General features: G+C 35.2%; 1 protein-coding gene across 2 annotated transcripts in view; it reads left to right on the top strand.

Annotated features, from left to right (window-relative positions):
* LOC106135153 (collagen alpha-1(XVIII) chain) overlaps nt 1–17,342 on the top strand; it is a 59,428-nt gene that overhangs the window by 11,529 nt on the left and 30,557 nt on the right. For both annotated transcript variants that reach the window (XM_060946587.1, XM_060946586.1), the window contains exons 2-3: nt 14,784–14,833; nt 16,779–17,263. In XM_060946587.1, coding sequence (XP_060802570.1) covers nt 14,784–14,833; nt 16,779–17,263 — 535 coding nt within the window. The remainder of the gene's footprint in view (nt 1–14,783; nt 14,834–16,778; nt 17,264–17,342) is intronic.

The following is a 17,342-nucleotide window of genomic DNA, read 5'->3' on the forward strand; positions in this document are numbered from 1 at the left end:
GTGTGGAAGATTTGACGTAACTGATCCCTTTTATTGTGGCTAGTTGCTAAGGTTATTATTTTTATTTATATGTTTGTTTCTATGCTATTCTGTTAGGAAAGAAAAACAAATGTTTGTCAGATACTTCTTATTCTGCGTAGGTTTATATAGTCAACCGAGCTTCAAAAACTGGATCGAGTTGACCATTATGGATAGACGGTAAATTTTTGTCCCATTACCATAATCATTCAGTGTAATTAAAAACGGTTGGTCCACCGTTATACAAAAAATTACTCATTATTACTGACAATATTTTATTGTCAGTACTTATCACTATTGCAATTGCAATGTATATAAAAGTACCTTTATTTACTCTGTATGTATAATTTCTGTGCTAATCTCGGAAAGATGTGGACGGATTTTGTTCGCATTTGAAATGTGGATAGGAGGGTGCTATGTGGCTCCCGGCACCAGTACAAAAAAGAATAGGACCACTCCATCTCTTTCCCATGGATGTCGTAAAAGCTGACTGAGGAATAGGCTTACAAACTTGGGATTCTTTTTTAGGCGATGAGTTAGCAACCTGACGTTATTTGAATCTCAATTCTATCATTAAGCCAAATAGCGGAACGTGGCCATTCAGTCTTTTCAAGACTGTTGGTTCTGTCTACCCCACAAGGGATATAGACGTGGTCATATGTATGTATGTATGAAAGGAGGATTTTCGATTATACCCGACCCGTGAGAAGTCGGGGTGGATAGCTAGTATGCTCATAAACTCATAATTTTTAACTTAATAAAAACTAATAATGGCAACATACCTAAATACAAAGATGAGTGAATGAAATGGAACATTGGTTTCACTCCATTGTCATATCTCCTCCCATCCACGACTAATGTTTTTCCGATACCGGTGCTTCAGAGTGCATTTCATTTCAGATATAAGGAGCGGAGTTCCTTTTAAATATTGTCTGAATTTAATGTCTTCCCTCTTTTATTTCTATTGAAGGAAACAGATATTAAATTTCGATATTATTTTTTCTTTTTGCGTTTTGTTTAGTATCAAAGAAAATTGCTTCCTTGCTGGTCTGGGCTGGAAAAAAAAACCAAAAAATGTTGTGTGTGTCAGATGCTTTTCTTCTAGTGTATATTGTAAAAATTCTTTACACATGCAAATATCAGTGGCGACATCTCGACGCCACAATTCACAACATCCAATCACGCGACGCTATCAGCCAATAGCAGCGAAGAGTCTTTATCGCGCAAGCAAAGATTTCATGGATTAAAACATATGAAACCTCCGACACAACATCCTTGGAATCGCGGTTCCCCATGCATACCTAGCCTGGCTAAAGATCTTCCCTTTACATATCACGTTTTTATCCCTTACGGCCATAACAGCCGCGTTTACAAGGAAGGGTTTATAACCTAGCAAATTAACCAAAAAAGAACATCATCAATTTGCATACAGTTACAAAACACGTTAAAATAAGGATGAGTACTCAACACTCTAATCACAGTCTGTTAACTTGAACGGTGAGGTAAAACACCTAATATTAAAATCAGGTTCGCTAATGACAGTTTGTCGGAAACTTAATCGAATGGAAATTGTGCTTTTCATGTGTTGTAAGTGCCGCCACTTACATAATTAAGTGTAACGAGCTTGACTTGCCGAAGAAAGGTGTGGGGTACACTGGTAACTTTTTGAGATTTTTTTATGTATTTTAAATACAATACTTTCCAATTAATCTACTCCATATGTCCAGTCAACGGTGTTAAGAAAAATTAAGAAATCAAATGGCAAACAAAATAATTCAACGGTCGATCCGTTTTGATTTAAAATTTGCTAAGTCACTCCCTGGGTATACACTACATTCGATCCATTACGAACTTTGATAAAGTCACTGGTTTTCCTTAGAGATACATAGAAGGAAAGAGTAAAGGAAAGTCTGTCTCCTGCTTAACTTTGTTATCTTATTTCACGACAGCTGAACTGAATGTATCACAATCCTAAAACGTATCAAGTCTTGTTAATACCGCATTTTGTATACTAATGAGTTTGAAGGCGAAATTACCTGTCTTTTTACGATATTTAAAGATAAAGACTATCATACAAAAAGAAATCGGACCTTGGGCTCCAAAACCAGACGATAATTAGTTTCCAAAATAAATTCACGTAACATCCAAAAACCGGACACTAACCTAATCGAACCCGAAACATGTTGTTCAGAGTGAATACAACCACCATACCAAACATACGAACAAATAAATGTTAATAGGTCGAGTTCTATGTTAATAAACATCGTTTTCTCAAAGCCAAATGACTTTGCCTGTAGCTGTTAAACTAATGTAGGTAGTCTATAATAGCCTGGCTAGCATGGAACTGCACTTTGACTCGTAAATCGGCATTGGATATTAACCTTAGCACTTAAATGCTCTTTGGTATAATGCACCACTTTATCACCTTTATTTGATGGTGACAAATATGAGGCAAATTGGTTCAAATGCTCCGCAACCTTTACATGGGAATCTAACCTATATTGGATCATGGTAAAATTGGAATAGATGTTTGTGCCAAATTCTTTAGTTGCCTTTTACGAACCTATTTTCGTTTTTTCCATGGGAAAGAGATAGATTGGTCCCAATCTAGTACCAGGAACCACACGACACGTATTCACGTCTTTAACCTGTTTGAAGTGTGTGTTACTCTTTCACACGAAATCTACTGGACGGATTTGATTGCTATTTAAATTGTTCCAATGAGGGTTTTCTGGGGAAGGTTTATATTTGTAAATGCTACCCGTAAGAAGCCGGGCGGGTCGCTAGTATAACATACAGGGTACTTTTTATCTCAAAATTTTAGCAGAATATAATTTGTGCTGCTGCTAAAGTAATTTTGCGCGATAGGTTATCTTATTTCAGAATTCTTATTATACTCCGCTATTCTTTACCGTCTTCATTTTTTCTTCCTAGCGTGCCAGTTCATTTGTAAATAGGTCAGCTTATTCACTACCTAGAATAAATCATACTGCTCCTATTTCCAGTTTCTTGCAATGAAAACGTGTAGGTGAGCCTAACCTTCGATAAATAGTAAAATATTTGCCCCTTGTTAACATACTACTCTATATGTATATATAGTCACGTCTTTATCCCTTGCGACGTTGACAGAGTCAACAATCTTGAAAGACTGAATCTTTCACCTGTATGGCTTTATTATGGAATTGAGATTCAAATAGAGACAAGTTGCTAGTCCATCGCCTTCGAAATGTATACCAATGTTAAAACCCTATCCCTTAATCGCCTTTTATGACATCCATGAGAAAGTTATGGAGTCGTTCTACTCTGAAGTGCCAGATACCACACGGATCCAATAGATTAAATAAAAATTACACTTCATGATCAATTTTATTTATGATGTATGAAACAAATTAAATTACACAGACTCTTATTCCATTGTACAAGCACATAAAGGAAATATTTGTCAATATTTTGTCCACCTGCCTGTGGCAATTCAAGGAAGAGTGCCCAATCATGGCTCGAATTAATGTTTTTGTATTTGTTCTGCTCTACTGCAAATTATTTTGTACCACCTGGCCTGTGCTCAATATAGTCTTAAAGTGTCTGACCAAAAGTGGAGTCATCTTTATCATCTTAGCTTGGTCCTACATCTCTTACTCATAGACATCATCTTAGCCACAAGCAATACTTTTTAGGGCATAGATCTATTAGAAGATTTCCACTTCAGCCACTTCATTCAGTCTCTTCCCACAACCTTGATAAAGTCCTCGGACCACCTAGTAGCCGTCTCTCGGAAAACACTACAATTTTTGCACATAAAGAAGTCTAAACTAATGAAGATGACAGTTCCTTGAGACGGTGCCAGAAGTGAAGAAAAATCGCGTAGGATTATTTATGTTGAATTTAATTTAGAAATAGTATTAGGTATACCTATCTTATATCAACGACTCCCACCTTTACTAAGAAGTTATATTCATTTTCTCATTTAAATAAGCTTCCCTATTATTTCTTATTTTATTTATAGGTAGGTATTTCAAATCCTACAATTGTTTTTATTATACAGGGTTGTTATTTCACTTACAGTAAATTCTCACATTCTGAATGTATAGCTTTATCATTCGAAGTCTCATTCTTCATGTAAAAAATGTCGGGGTAGACAGAGCCAAAATTAACAGGAGACTCAAGTGTAGGTACTCTTTCAATTGAAATTCAGGAAACATGACAGGTTGGTAGCCTTTAGAATTTTCTACAACTATTCTAAAGAATACATACATACATACATATGATCACGTCTATATCCCTTGCGGGGTAGACAGAGCCAACAGTCTTGAAAAGACTGAATGGCCACGTTCAGCTATTTGGCTTAATGATAGAACCGAGATTCAAATAGTGACAGGTTGCTAGCCCATCGCCTAAAAGAGGAATCCTAAGTTTATAAGCCTATCCCTTAGTCGCCTTTTACGACATCCATGGGAAAGAGATGGAGTGGTCCTATTCTTTTTTGTAATAGTGCCGGGAACCACACGGCATTCTAAAGAATAGCTGTAGAAAATTCTTTTTTTTTTCGGAGTAATCCTTTTTATTTAATATTAAGTTAAAAAATAGTGCGATTTATGTCTGCGAAGAACAATGAAGTTCACATCAAAATGAGACAATTGATCAAAGCGAAAGTTAAGTACCTATCTGTCAAAAATTGAACTAACTCACATATAACATTAATCATATTTGTAAAGCGTAAAGAGAATGAACGTCTATGACGTCATATTATATAACATGAGGCTTAATTAATACCTGGCAACACTGCCTCCGTCAAATACGAATATCTAATTTAATTTAACATGAAAGCAATTTCGTGTACGAGTCAAATATAAACATTTGTTATTATGGCAGTGAATTAGTAAATCAAGGGTAAGGTGGGATTGGAAATATAACATGTTAAGTAAATAATTGCATGGACCAGGAATGGTCTTGTGTTGACTTCAATATTTTAGGTTTAACTTCCAACACGTACACTTATGTTAGTGAAATAAATGGTGCTAGGAGGTGGCTCGATCACTGTTTGGTGACGAAAGCAGCATTAAACTCTGTACAAAATGTATATGTTGTTCACGATGTTTTCTGGTCTGATCACTATCCTCTAGTAGTGGAATGTAATTTAAATGTTGTTGTGCCTGTAAAATGTTCACGCATCTTATATAATGATGAAGTTGTGTGGGGCGAACGGACACCTGCACAAATTGATTTATATCGAGAAGAATGTCACAAAAGGTTAAAGTCCATTGATATTCCATCCGAACTGCATGAGTGTTGCGATAGGATGTGCAATATTTCTAGTCATAGGAGTATAATAGACGGATTGTACAATAGCATAGTGCAAGTTCTTAAAGACTCCTCTACAATGTCATGTAAAAAGAAACAACCCACAAAAAAGGTAGTTGCTGGCTGGAACAAACATGTCGCGGCGGCTCACGGGCTGGCCAGGCTCAAGTTGCAGTTATGGCTCCTGCAGGGTAAACCTAAAGAAGGTCATATATATAAAGAAATGTGTGATACTAGAAAGATATTTAGATCGCGTTTAAAATGGTGCCAAGACCATGAAACTCAAATAAAGATGGATATAATAGCCTCCCATCATAACAAAAAGGACTTTCGTTCATTTTGGAAGCACACCAACCGCCTGCAATGTAGGCCGAATCAGCCCGTGAGCGTTGGCGGCGTGAGTGATCCCGCGGGCATTGCTGATCTGTTTGTGGATCATTTTAAAGTTGAATCGCCACTCGGGCACTCATTGTCTAGGCTGAATATTGAGCCCGGTGTGAAAAGGGAATTATCGTTTTCAGTTAAGGACATAGCAATGCTTGTGAAATCGATGTCCAGAGGTAAATCACCTGGACACGACGGACTCAGTATCGAGCATCTCAAATTTGCAGGCCCTCATTTGCCAAGAGTTCTGTTTTTATTGTTTAATTTTTGTTTAGGTCATAGTTATATGCCAAAGGATATGATGCGCACGATAGTAGTGCCCATAGTTAAAAATAGAACTGGCGACCTTGGTGACAAAAAGAATTATAGACCTATCTCGCTTGCCACTGTTATATCAAAAGTATTTGATGGCGTGTTGAATACACAACTAAACAAGCATATAAATCTGCACGATAATCAATTTGGATTTAAACCGAATCTATCCACTGAAAGTGCAGTACTGTGTTTTAAGCACGCTGTCTCTTACTACACAGAGCGCAAAACCCCAGTTTTTTGCTGTTTCCTCGACCTTTCGACCGCTTTTGACCTGGTTTCCTACGACATCTTATGGAAAAAACTCAAAAATGCCAACCTACCTGTTGAATTTATAAATATTTTCAAATATTGGTACTCAAACCAGGAAAATGGTGTGCGATGGGACGGGGTTCTGTCTCGATCGTATAGATTGGAGTGCGGGGTGCGGCAGGGGGGCTTAACCTCACCCACGCTCTTTAATCTGTATATAAACGAGATGATAGACATGCTCAGCAGTGCTAGTGTCGGTTGTCACATAGATGACGTATGCGTCAATAACATCAGTTACGCGGACGACGTGGCGCTGCTGAGTGCGTCTGTCTGTGGGCTGCGAAAGTTGGTCGCAACTTGCGAAGCGTATGCCCTCTCACATGGCTTGATATACAATGTTAAAAAGAGTCAAGTCATGGTCTTTGGGGACGGGAGGAAACAATATGACAACATTCCACCAGTACTTCTCAATAGCACTGAACTACAGAGAGTTTATAAATTCAAATATCTAGGTCATATGTTGACTCCCGACCTCAGGGATGATGAAGACATTCAGAGGGAGCGGAGGGCGTTGTCAGTCAGAGCGAACATGCTTGCCCGCAGATTTGCGCGCTGCACGAGGGAAGTCAAAGTCACCCTGTTTAAAGCTTACTGCTCTTCTTTTTATACGTGTGCACTATGGGCAAGATATACTCAAAAATCTTACAACGCCCTTCGTGTTCAATACAACAATGCGTTCAGGATGCTGATGGGGCTGCCTCGCTTCTGTAGCGCATCAGGGATGTTCGCAGATGCACGTCTAGACTGCTTTTACGCAATTATGAGGAAGAGATGTGCGTCCTTGGTGCGCAGGGTGCGGGAGAGCAACAACAGCATCCTGCGCATGGTGGCGAGCAGGCTGGATGGCCCATTTGTCAACCATTGCTGCACTATTGCCGGGGGGATGGTGCAGAAATGGGCTGAACAATAAAATTATATTAATGACTTTTATGAACTTTATTAATATAATTTTATGAATTTTATTACTGTAATTTTATAAATTTAATTAATTACTATTAGTACTAACATAGCTTTAAGTTTACTAACATATTATGAGTCCTGGTTACTTAAATAAATACTATTTCATTCATTCATTCATTCAAATAAGGAGATAACTGACAAGATTAGTATGAATAAAATTGGCAGTCATAGTGACAATGGTATGTTCATGGTCAGGTTTGCTCAGTCCTTACACAGAATAGAATAGAAGTTGTTGTCCACTTGTAATCCAAAATCATCTTGCCTTTTTCAAATATTGCTTAGAATAAATAATGAAGATAAATTATTTGGTATACTGCGTACCTACGTTAATATGAAAATTATGCGCTCAATGTAAATTTTATGTCACAATTCGTCAGATAAGGTAAGATGTTTTATACCATTCGTTTTTGTACGATTAATCTTAAATTTAAATTCGGTATCGTTGATCATACCTAGATTTTATATTTGATCCAAAATATGTCTTTCTTTTCAACATACTTTATTATTTTTTGACCGCCTTATTTTTTAATATTTAGTTGGTGTTATTGTAAGTTTATTCTTACGTTTGCTGCTGGTAAGTAGTGACATGTAAAGTAGAAAAAAAAATTTGTGAGATCATTCGTTTTAGACTTTGGTTCATCTATATTTATTTAAACCTAATTGAACGTTAAATATTATACAATAGGTGGGCTTAATGCCTGCATTCTCTAGCACCAGTCGAAACTTTTCATAAACTGAATAAATCGGGACAGATATAATACTCGTACATACGTACATCCGTTGATTTTAATATTTTCTATAGGATTCGATTAAAATATCGTAAACTATAAATAATCCTTACAATTTGACACGCATGTCGCGTGTTAATTGAAAGCGCCGGCAATCAGACTCATGGATTTGACTTACTATTCGCAAATACTCACACGCCATGCAAATGTTAAGAAATTACTTTACATCGGTGCTTAGAGAAATTAATATAATTTGCATAGATACATTTTCATTGCCTAAGTTTTGAATTTTGATAGTTATTGGTACTCATGGAAATTGGAATAATATAGTCTTACGATAATCCGATTTTTGTTACCCTGTCTCCACCGACGCCTTACGTAATATTTTCTAATGATTCATTGATTTTGCTAAGATCATTAATTTTACTAGATGTCGTTGGCTCTGTTTCTCAAACTAGATAATAAAATTCGTTACTAAAATGGCAAATCCAACTAGGATAAATTAACCAAATCTTTTATCTTCATAATACTTGTAAGTAATACCTGATTAGGGTACTACCTAATTGAAGTTAAACACATATCTAAAATAAAGTCTCGTATATCTAATCAATAAGCAATGAATTCAATAAAAAATAAGACTACGGAATGTCCAATTTCATTTATCACCAACTTGTCAACGTACCAAACTTTGCAGATAGAATTTCAAACACTTCTACAACTCAATTGGCTAGCCCTTTTGAAAACCCGATAAGAAGCTGAACTCTCTAAGTTATACTGACTAAAATATCCTGCTTTGTTTACATCAACAATAGGTAGCTAACGGAATTAACTGCATTGTACCTGCGTTTGCCGAACTTAATATAATAAGGCGTGCGAACAATAAAAGTAAACCATTTTGCCGAGTTCTGGCGAATTTGAGGATCTTCCAATTTTCATGACTTCGCAACTGTATTGTGAATTCGGTTATTTTGGGCCGCGGTTAAACAAATGCTGTTGACAGCAATTAGGTTTGAATGCTTTTTAAGGAAACAGAACATACAGTTATATCAATTATGGTTTTCAGTACTTGGTTTTCAGTACTTTCTTAACGTGTGGAAAGACCCGTCGTCTTTCGTCTACTCGTCAGCCTTCAATTCTATCTGCTTGGGGAGGGCTCAGTCTTGTCTCAACTCAAATCCTACCTCTTAGTATTTTAAAACAAAGTTTTGTGAGATAGAACTGGATTGAAAGCGTATGTCGTTCAAAATACGCTTTTACTATGTAATATAAAAATAATCATAATCAGTCATAAAGAGGATAGGTTATTACACACATGCACATATTAACACATCTATGTATATCCTATGCGGGGTAGACAGAACCAAGTCTTGAAAAGATCCAAAGGCCACCTTCAGCTGTATGGCTTTATAATGGAATTGAGTTTCAAATAGTGACAGGTTGCTAGCCCATTACCTACTTAAAGAATTCCAAGTTTATTTGCCTATCCCTTAGTCGCCTTCACGATATTTAGCCACATTTTTTGCTTGCTGGCTTCTGTTCTCGACATATTTTATTTTTCCATGACGTATGGTTTATTGCTTCATTGAGACCGTTATAAAAAATTGTGGCCCATTACATTGTAATTGTGTTTAATGTAAATCAACCTGTCAATTAATTGTTGGTCATAAATAACCATAAACGAGTATCTAAGGAAATAACAAATATTGAAACGAGTAGTAATTTATTACTTTATTCAATTTATTCACACCAACCTTCGGTTCGGCTTTGGGTAATAAATATTGCCAAGTTTAATTATTAATTATGACACTATTTAGCTCTATCTCTTATCATGGCGTAACCCCGATGTTATGCTAAACACTAACTTAAACTTTATCAGACTTTAAAATTGAATTTGAATATCTCGAAAGATAGTTTGTATAAATGACACCGACATACCGTCAAGAATTTAGCAAAAGCAGATTATACATACATTATCACGTCTTCCTATAAGGGAAAGCCAGAGCCTTAATATTTAAACACTGAAAACAGAAACCTGGGTAAGGTATTACGACAACCATGACCCAAAGAAAATGTTTTCGTTATACGTGTGGTTTAGCTGACCGTGGCCTTTCAGTATTTTAGACTCTGTCATCAACGGATGTAGACGTGAATATATGTATTTATGTTACACATAAAGTGCTTAGAGCAAAGGGCTTTTTCGTGTATAATGTGAAGTGAATATAATGTGAATATAATAACCGCCGAGCTTGCATGAAGAGTGTTATGAATGTGGATGAAGCGAAGTAAGTATGCATAGATCGTGGAAAGTGGAAAGATGTAGTCTCTGCCTACCCCTCCGGAAAAGAGGCATGATTTTATGTATGTATGTCCGTTTAGATGAACCATCATCATCATGAACCATCTAAACGTGTCTATTAAATACCAAATTAGTCACTCGCACTTGACTCTAACGAACGCATATTCAGCTCTTCATACAAGTCAAGTGGCTGGTCTCATAAAAAACAAAACTTAGCGTACACTAAAGTCGTCTTAATTACACTTTATGTTATCCTGCTCGACGCGAACGAATGGGAGAAATAATCCCCTGGTATGCAGACACCTTACCTGGCATCAGTAATGATTTGCCTCTCATTTGTCATTTGCATAATCCCTTTAATCCAGCAATTAAAAGATGTGCTTGGTAAAACTAGTGGTGTGTAAAACAAGGTTTTGTATAGGCATGTTGTATCGTAACTTGATATAAATGCCATAGCATATTTTTTGGAACTTTTATTATGACTGAAGTCCGGTAGTATTGTCAAGCCAGAAAGACGAACTATAGCCATATATATGTATACATAAGAATTTACTTAAATACAAATATTTGGAAGTATGTATCAAATCACAAAGACATCCTACTAATAAAATACATGCGAAAGTTTGTAAGTATGTCAGTATGGATGTTTTTTACTCTTTCACGCAAAGACTACTGAACCGATTACGATGAAATTTGGTTTGTAGTACCAGAATAACATATAAGCTACTTTTTATCCCGGAGTTCCTGTTGATAGGGTTTCCATGCGGACGAAGTCGCGGACGGCCTCTAGTGTGAACATACAACTGTCAATTTTAATGTCGATTACCAATATAATATCTCACCATATAGACGTATCCTTTTACTGTTTTACTTTTGCACAACATAGGTTTATGTCGTATAAATGACTAAGAACTAAATTTAGTGCTGCTTAAAAGCGCCGGTGCAGAAGAAGCGGTAACAAACTGAACAACAGCATTTTCTTAAAAACAAAATTAATTTATTCAATAAAATTAATTTGCTGAAAATTAAGTTACTCTGTTTACTTGTTTTCTCTTGGTTTAAGTTTTCTATAGAAATCTAAGAAATCTTGCTTTTTAATTAATTACGAAAAGTACTTATCCTAATTCCCCTGAAGGACCTATGAAGAAAAATTCTAAGAAGACAACATACGGCAATCTGATAAATTTTAATAAAATCATGATTCAAATTAACCTGAATTTCTATTTGTACATCTAGGTTCTTAAAAGCAATTGAATAATGTAAGGAGAAATACCTTATATTTTTCCCTAATTTCATACATACAAAAGTATATTAATATATTATAAATGCGAAGCTTTGTAAGTATGTACGTATGTGTGTTTGTTACTCTTTCACGCAAAAAGATTCTGCATGGATTTTCATGAAAATTGGAACATACATACATATAATCACGTCTATATCCCTTGCAGGTTAGATAGAGCCAACAGTCTTGAAAAGACTGACTTGCCACGTTCAGCTGTTTGGCTTAGCGATAGAATTGAGATTCAAATAGTGACAGGTTGCTAGCCCATCACCTAAAAGAAAAATCCCAAGTTTATAAGCTTAACCCTTAGTCGCCTTTTACGACATCCCTGGGAACGAGATGGAGTGGTCCTATTTTTTTTTTATATATTGGTGCCGGGAGCCACACGGCCTTGGAAATTGGAATATAATAAATAAGATAAAATTTCAGGCAAACGAAGTCACGGTCATCAGCTAGTAACTTTATATAAGACGGTAATGTATCCCTTGATACAATGAGTCCCTCCCCGCCACATAATTGCGTGTAAACGATAGTGTAGGTAATACATCACCTGTATAGCTATCATGCGAAGTCATTGGGGAATGTCTGATGCATTGCGTTTGTATCGCACCAACCTGTTTCCTAAGGGACTTGGCATAATTACTGTATTGGCTTTTAATTCTCGCGTACCCGAGATAATTCGGTATGCGATTATAATGGAGTAACGTATTGGTTTCTGATTTAAGCTGTTACGTTATCATTTTAATCGAATCGGAAACGTCCTTGCTATGAGTCATGTTAAGAGAACCCAATGACGTGCTTGCATGAAGAGAGGTATGAACGTGGATGAAGCAAAAGACGTATGCAGGGATCGTGGCAAGTGAAAAAATGTAGTCTCTGCCTATTGAATGAAAATGCATGATTTTATGTGTGTATGTATATTATATATTTTTAATATGTATGCAGTTTATAGAAGAATCATCATCGTTCAACAATAATAAGACATTACTCATCGGCCTATTTTTACAAATGTAATGTTGTAAGTATGTACCAGTATTATATACGTAACGCTATAACTTCAGAACCGTTTTTCTGATTTTGATGATATTTTAAAAGTATGTAGAATCTATCGATAGAATTTTTAATATAGTTGGGCATCAAATTCGTTTTTGAGATATTAATAATTTTGTGAAAGTTTAATTTGTTCGCGCATTGAGAACTTCTAGTAACTGCGTTAGAACAAATAATGCCCGCAGTTCTGTTCGCTTAAAATCTCGTTTATTTCCAGTTCCCGTGGGATTTTCCAGAAATCCTAAGGAACCTTAGGATATAAATCCAACCTACGATTCTCTATAATTAGATAATTTCTCAGACTCTTAGCAACGGACATTGATCTTAGTAAATGTAGAATTAATAATTTGTAATCTGTAATATACGACATCAGCAATAAGTTGCCTTACAATCTCAAACTAAACTTGTGGGTTTCGAAGCATTACATACATAGTCCGTGAGATATAAAATATACAAAATTAGCAAACGATTATTATTGCTAAATCTCAATTCCATTACTTTCTACTTGCCACGATTCCTCCATACTTCTTTCGCTTCATCCACATTCATAACTCTATGCAATCTCGTTGGTATGGAGAACCTACTGACCTGACCTTTCGCCAGGACGTCTCCAATCACCTAATAGTTATATATTAAAAAAAAACTTTAAAAAAATGGTACATAATAAGAAAAAATCGCATAAAATATTTAATACGACGATACGACTCGAATAAAAATATATGCTACAAATAGCAGCCGTGGAAAGATTATTTAGCGCTTATTCAAATACTTGTCCTCTGCGTGTAGGCAGCCATTTCTGGTTAACCCTACGCGTTATTGAGTTTCGAAAGTACCTAGGTTCTAATAGGCAACTGTAGAACAAGTTATTACGTCCGAATTTATAATGCTAGCTTATGGACTTGTCTGATAATTTCGTACCACAGAAATATAAACAATAACGGAATTAAACTATTATTTAATTTATTTATGTACACAAAATTTTATACAGTAATTCTAATACAAAGGTGCTACACTTATTTCAATAAAAATCTCTTCAAGAGATGAATTTTGGAGCGGTATGGCGTGTGCATAAATATCGTTTAACATATTTAACTAAACGTTCATGCTAATAACTTACATACATAATTTAACATGAAACAATAAAACAAATTATTATTATTTTTCAAAGCCCTAATATTTTCCTATGTTACTGGATTGAAAGAATTGAAGCAAATGTATCCTTCGATTGTTCATACGCTATAAATATTATTCCTACATCAATATTTTTCTAATATACCAACCAGCGCTCTTCATCTCTTATATTAAATTTCCGGAAATTAAAACATAAAGTACGCAATAAAAATCTTATTCAATCTAATATTAATACGTATATTGTACACAGCTTAACGTATTAAGCTGATTGTTCAATAAGGTTGATAAAGGAATGAAATATTTGCGAAAATCGCGTCACGGCATGTAATAAGGCATAAATGGAATACAGTGAAAAGATGAGGGAAATTGGTAATACAAGAATGATGAAGAATTATTTTTATGCACAGCCGAGTCTTTTGCCTAATATATAATTTGTTTGGGACTTAGATTTCTCGGAATGGGGCAAATTAATTTCTGTATTCCTTATTACATAAATGATGGATTCCTTCTGGTTCGTAATGTGAGTTAGATATTTTTGCTTTGTTACATATTGTAAAATCTGATTCTTTGAAATGTCTTTCATGATGATAATTTTTAATTGTATATACATATACATATTAATGTAATTGAATATATCCAATTAAAAAAAAAATACAATCACGCTTATATATCTTGCGAGTAAGTAAATATAGAGTAAGAATATATATATCAATGTTAAAAATATATAAACATACATACACGTCAGCAGAGCCAACAGTCTCGAATAGACTGATAGGCCCCGTTGAGGCTTAATGATAGAATTGGGATTCAAATAGTGACAGGTTGCCCATCAACTGAAAGAAGTTTATAAGCCTACTATATCTTAGACATCCATGGGAAAGTGTTTCTATTATTTTTCAATTGGTGCCGAGAACGACACGGAACTTTTTGTTGTATATATTTAATAACAAATATAATGTGTTAATTTCCAGCTAGTTATATTTTTCTGTTCATCTTGTTAACTTTTTTCCAGGTACTTTGGTGTTATTCTGCTTTTGCACACTGTTTCGAGTCAATCACCTGGTAAGTATAACACCTTGGTAACTAATGAATATTTAATAATTATTAGGTTATTAGGGACATTAATAAGCTATTACCATCAGCTTATAAATGAACTGTACAAATTACGATTACAATTTTTTTTTAAAGCATATATGTACATCAGTCACCTAATTCTTATTTATTGTGTAACTAGAGGCCGCCCGCGACTTCGTCCGCATGGAAACCCTATCAATCCCGCGGGAACTCTGGGATAAAAAGTAGCCTATGTGTTATTCTGGGTTTTCAGCTACCTACATACCAAATTTCATGGTAATCGGTTCAGTAGTTTTTGCGTGAAAGAGTAACAAACATCCATACATCCATACAAACTTTCGCCTTTATAATAGTAGTAGGATAGGATTTAAAGATGTGAACAAGAAATTCATTAAGTATATATTTAAAATGTTATAAAGTCTTGCAATGAATACCTTTACTTTTAATTCATACATACATATAGTCACATCTATATCCCTTGCGGGGTACACAGAACCAACAGTCTTAAAAGGACCGAAAAGCCACGTTCAGATTTTTATAGTGGAATTGAGATTCAAATAGTGATAGGTTGCTAGCCCATCGCCTACAAGATTCTATACTATGCTTTAGATTTTTCCCCTAAATAACTCATGTTAACAAGTAACACCCACAAATTACAGTGGTAGCTTATTTGTTAGCACCAAACTATATTTTCGTGTGCTACCGTGACTGTAGCCATTAGACCCGATCAAGATTAGCTCAAACAGCTGGCTCTAATATAAAGGCGCGTCTCGAGCCTCGTTTGTGTAATCAAATTCTAGAAATGTCTGCGTACTTAGATTCAAAAGAAGGCCTATGAACGTTGATAAAATCTTTCGATCTGATGAAAGGTTAGGTTGAAAGTACACACAACGAGCTTTATTCAAATTCTCAAAATATATGAGTACTTACTCTTTTATTCTGTTAAATAACAAAACATAATATTCTCATACCTTTTTTTTATATAAAATCAGTCAACAATTTTATCCCGACTCGTTCCCGGCTGATTAACATTAGCTGCGTTTCCCCTTTGGATGTCTATGGATATTCTTTGAACAAGGTACAATAGGTACTTAATTTAACCATTGATAAGGACACCCATAGTTAAATATGTTATTAGAAATGTGTAGGAGACAAACTTTACCGGTCTTAGGTAGATTAAACTAGTTACTTTTTTTATAATGAAAACACTGAAAGAGCATAGACGACGTAACCTTATTATATCATTCTGATGACAGGCCAAATAAAAAGTAGGCGTCAAACAAAAATGAAGCAAAATAGTAGAAATATAGGGATCATGTCAAAGGGCAAGATATAGTCTCGGTCTACCCTTCCAGAAATGGGGCATACCTTTTATGTATATATCGCCTTATGCGTGCCTCAGAACTACAGTTCTTCGAAAAACTTTTTATCAAAAAAAGAGTTTTATCTTCCATCATCGTCTAAACGGGGCTCGGCGGTGGATGGGGCGCAACTAATTCAGCGATTTGTTTGCTTCCACTTTGACAAATAGCGATAGATAAGAATTTCGTGTTAATGGAGATGTTTATGTTTTAAAAATAAACCTTGATTTTCAAGGAGTCGATGCCAGCTCAGTTTATAACAACCTTGTAAATATAGAAACTTATATGAAGCATTTTTACGAAACTTATAGAGTGCTGCATGATCAATTATATCAGTATGAAATAATTTATTATAACAACTTATTCTGTCACCCACATTTTTTTTCTGAGTTTGGATAATTGTGAAGTTGACATTATTGAAGAAAATGCTGCAGTGCAGTTTGTTACCGCTTCTTATGCACTGACGCTTTGGAAGCGGCAGTAAACTTGTTGACCAATTCTTTTCAATTACTATGTGTCAATTGCGCTGTATGGATTAAAATTTAAATCAGATTTTTTTTTGTTTGTTGCAGTATCATACGATTTAGCGGACATCTTCATCAACAGACAGACACACATTTACGAAACACCACTGAAATTCGACAGCGATGCATCAGATCCTGTATCATTTTATGAAGTATTCAATAAAAATAAACTAACTACACCTTATATAATATACACAACTTTCAAACTAAATGATTTGAAAGTATCGTGTTTATTTTCTATAGAAGATAGTGTTGGCAATGTCAAATTGAGACTATGTTTAAATCTAGTCTCAGAAGAATTGACAAAAGTAACCCTGACAAGTTCTAGTAGTGAACATTCATTGACTTTTTCAATGGTTATAATGGAATCTATTAATATACTGTTGTATGTAAAAAAGAATATTATGACACTGAGAGTGAATTGCGAGGATTTTGGCGAGGCAACTTTCGAGGAAACATTTGGAGAAGTGACGTTGTCTGAAGATGCTCTACTCTATCTGGGAAGGACTAGTGGGACACAGCACTTATTCCAGGTAAGAATATTTCTTATCAGAATTCCGATCAGAATTCAAGAATTCAATATCCTATTTCTAATCTCTGTAAATGTTTTAA

The sequence above is a fragment of the Amyelois transitella genome, chromosome 11 (genome assembly GCF_032362555.1).
Source record: "Amyelois transitella isolate CPQ chromosome 11, ilAmyTran1.1, whole genome shotgun sequence".
NCBI classification, from domain to species: domain Eukaryota; kingdom Metazoa; phylum Arthropoda; class Insecta; order Lepidoptera; family Pyralidae; genus Amyelois; species Amyelois transitella.